Source organism: Crocuta crocuta, unplaced genomic scaffold (assembly GCF_008692635.1).
Source record: "Crocuta crocuta isolate KB4526 unplaced genomic scaffold, BGI_CrCroc_1.0 scaffold1061, whole genome shotgun sequence".
NCBI classification, from domain to species: Eukaryota; Metazoa; Chordata; class Mammalia; order Carnivora; family Hyaenidae; genus Crocuta; species Crocuta crocuta.
In genome coordinates this window covers 244,677-248,272 of record NW_027532936.1, presented here as the reverse complement: position 1 = coordinate 248,272, position 3,596 = coordinate 244,677, and the positions used below count along the sequence as shown (strand labels likewise).

At 34.1% G+C, this 3,596-nt stretch overlaps 2 protein-coding genes across 2 annotated transcripts in view; one reads left to right on the top strand and one right to left on the bottom strand.

Annotated features, from left to right (window-relative positions):
- The window catches only part of DNAAF6 (dynein axonemal assembly factor 6), a 36,256-nt gene that overhangs the window by 31,214 nt on the left and 1,446 nt on the right, over positions 1-3,596 (bottom strand). The window contains exon 2 of the mRNA XM_077745756.1: positions 13-110. Coding sequence (XP_077601882.1) covers positions 13-107 — 95 coding nt within the window. The 5' untranslated portion in view covers positions 108-110. The remainder of the gene's footprint in view (positions 1-12; positions 111-3,596) is intronic.
- LOC144216420 (uncharacterized) overlaps positions 2,128-3,596 on the top strand; it is a 38,261-nt gene continuing 36,792 nt past the window's right edge. The window contains exon 1 of the mRNA XM_077745762.1: positions 2,128-2,178. Within this exon, the coding sequence (XP_077601888.1) occupies positions 2,128-2,178 (51 nt within the window). The remainder of the gene's footprint in view (positions 2,179-3,596) is intronic.

The window sequence follows — 3,596 nt, the reverse complement described above, 5'->3', positions numbered from 1 at the left end:
GCTGAAAAAGAAGAAATGGTTTCAATTTCCATGTTTTCAGATTCCATGTTTTCAGTTTCCATACTTTCGGCTTCTGTATTTTCAGACTCCATATTTTCAGGTTCCATATTCTGAGGAAGAAGATAATCAGAGAGAGAGATTTTGGTTTTCTATTTCATTGAAGACATGAAGATTAAATTTTTAATCAACCTTTGATGATGCCTACAATTATACTGCCATTTAAGAATTCTAGCGGGTTGGTTCATTGACTTTAGTGAAAAGTTCACACAAAATAAATGAACTGTTTTTATGATTATAATAGTGATACTATATATGTCTGTCATGGAAATTTGAGGAAATAATATATCAAAAGCATAAATAGGAAAATCCCAACTACCTACCATCCTACCAACCATCAGTCTTTTAAATAATCCTTACAGTTACATTTGGGATAGGAATTCAGGGTCTTTAAAAATCTTGAAAGTGTCACTGACTTTAATGAATAACCTGAATAAAGACTATTGTTAATGATTTGGGCAGAAGTATAATAGGAATCTTTTCTACACCTCTGCTAATATTTTTAAACATTAGTTTATAAAATCAATTCACTGGAAACACTTCTTTAGTGCTATTACTAAATGATCCACTAAAATTTCTGCATTGTACCTAGAACAGTAATAGAGAGGGATTTTCAAATGTGTGCTGGTACAATCACCTGTCAAAATCAATCTGCATGCAGATGGTGTTTTACAAACCTTCTGTTTTATGTTTTACTATTATTTTGACTTTCTTTTTTAAACGGAAAACTGATCTAAATGCTTATTGGAGATATCAAGGGTATGAAAGAAATGTTAAACTGACTGTACATCTAGCATAGGGGCAATATAGCATAGTGGTTAAGAGTAAGGTCTCCAGCATCATGCCGCCTAGATTTGTATCATTTACTTCCCAGCTCTGTGACACTGGCATGTCATTTAACCTCTATATACCCCATTTTTCCTTATCTATAAAACAGGAATAATAATAGTGCTACCTCATAAGGTTGTTACAAGGATTACATAGCTTAATACATGTAAAAGAGCTTAGAACAGTGCCTGGTACATAGTAAGCACTCAACATATGTGAGCTATTATTGGTCCTTTAAAGATTTAATTTTCCTGAGCATGAATATCGCTTCTAATAATGATGTCAAATAAGTTAATGATAAAACTCATTACATTGGAAGCTCATTAAATTGAAAAAGGTAAAATAAGTGGAGAGAAAGCAATCTTCTTTCACAGTATGGTCTGGTAGTCTGCTATGGAAATGAATAATTGACACATATTAAATTAAACAAAGAGGCTCCTGTTTATATTTCAAAAGTTCTAGTTGATTATGTGTTCATTAAATATTTACTGAACACTAAAAGCAAAAAAGTTTATTGACACATTTTCTACGTTTGACAGGAAAAGGGGAAATGGATCCAGATATTAGATGCAATGATATGAACAATATTTTGAGTTGAGATTGCACAATGAGATTAAAAAAAAAAACAAATATAACAGAAACTTTTATTATTCCACTCTTACCTTACAAACTTCTTGTGATGGCCTTATTATGCAGTGTAGGTGAAACAGTTTGCTAAAATATGAAAAGCTGTATAAAATTATTACTGTTTGGCACATGGTGCCAGCACACACAGATACTTGATGATGATGCTTGTAAGAGCTCAATGGTGGGCTGGCGAAAGGGAAATAAACTGAACCAGCCAAGCTAACACAGAAGAAGGATATTCAGAAGTCCAAAATATAGTGTCTGAGGTAGCAATCAGAACTGCTATTCATAGATTTTCATCTGTTTGGCAGGGACATGGCAGCAGGAGTTTGGGGTGGGGAAATGGGCAGTATTTCAAGTCAGAAAAGTTGAACAGCATGGTTAGAGGAAGGTCTATATAGGTGAAGCAGAACGCTGGTCCACAGGTGGGGATACAGGAGGCAGGATCTGGTTCTTGAGGGTTATTGGAGAGTTGGCAGCTAGGAATAAAGGTTCAGAATAGGGCAGAGCTCATCGTCACAGCTGGAAAAGAGAACCAGGCATTTGAATCCAAGGCTTTCTCCTGTCACTCTGTGAAGCTACATTATAAGCAAGGCTGTCTGTCATTCAGTGGGGATGGTGGATACTGGATTTAGAGAGAGCAGATTTATTTTAAATCCCTACCAGGTGGGAAGAAGCTCTGGCCTGGTTCTCATCTGGTGACAGGCAGGGCAGTGCGGGCAGTGGGAAGCCATACCTTTAAGCCAAGAGTCTTGAAAGCTGGAGCTGGCATATAGTCAGTAGGTTATGAATACTGAATGAAGCATGATTAAATTCTTACGAATATTGTATTTCAAAGTAGTCACCTTGGAAGGTTATACACTGATGTAAATTCTGCTATCGGTGCTCAAAATATTTTGGGATTGCCTTCATATGTATTACCAAAAAAAAAAAATAGGTATCTTTATGGTATCACTCAGTTGATTCTATAACAGATTTGTCTCCAAGTGATTTCTAGATGTATCTAGATATCACATCTACTTTCAAAGTATGAAGATTTGGTACTTTGAGGAGATTCAAAAGAATATGCTACAGTCCTCAAGGTGATTCTGAAAGAGCATTTTCAAAAGTAATTTGAGCAATAGCAACAGCAAATGGATAGACTCCCAATGTGACTGTTTTAAAGGGGATGCCACTTCTTGGGATGAATGTTGGAGTATATAACAAATCATTCATCGTATTTGATAGTAACGCTCTATCCCGAAGCACATTAAGAATTAGACTTCTTAAATTCCAAATTATGCTGTCATAAAATGGCATAGATCTAAGTAGCTAAATTGGAGGAGAGACCGCATAATGAAATTGGTGGTTAAGCAAAAATAATTTTTACCATAACAACTTGTAATAATAACCTGAAAACACGAAATAATAAATCAAGACAAGTTTGTTGATATTATATTTTGAGAAGTAAAGGAATCACCAGTACTTTGTGAATAACTAACTAAATAGTTTAAAGTATCAAAAGAGAAAAACAATGATATGAATTTTTGGAAAAAATATTCTAAATTCAATGGAAAAGAAGATTTCACTAGGTCTTTTAGAAGTTTAACAAATTAAGAATAATTAATTAAACTAATAAAAACATTAAAGTTTGACAGAGACAGATCACATTGGAAAAACTAAATCAAGATGTCTTTTTACAAACTGTGCAGTGTTATTTATTTGTAGGGCTATCTTTTACTTGTAAATTTGACATATGATAGGTTTATGTTAAGCCTGGCAACCAAGGTCCTTTAGACTACTGCACCCATCTAATTTTCTGCCCCTCCCTGTTTATTCTCCTACATGCAATGTATTCTGTTAATAACTGTACTACTTATTAAACATACCTTATAATTTCCTGCTTTTGTACCTGAGAATGTATTTTTCCTTTAGCCTAGGGTACTCTTTGTAGTGTAGCGATTAAAAAAAAAAAAAAAAGATTCCAGAACCACACTGCCTGAATCTGGCATTGCCCCTTAAGTAGGCCACGAATACATTTAAGTTAAATGTAAGCAGTAGTTTCATTAAAAACAAAATATATTGCTAAATCATTTTGAGATTTG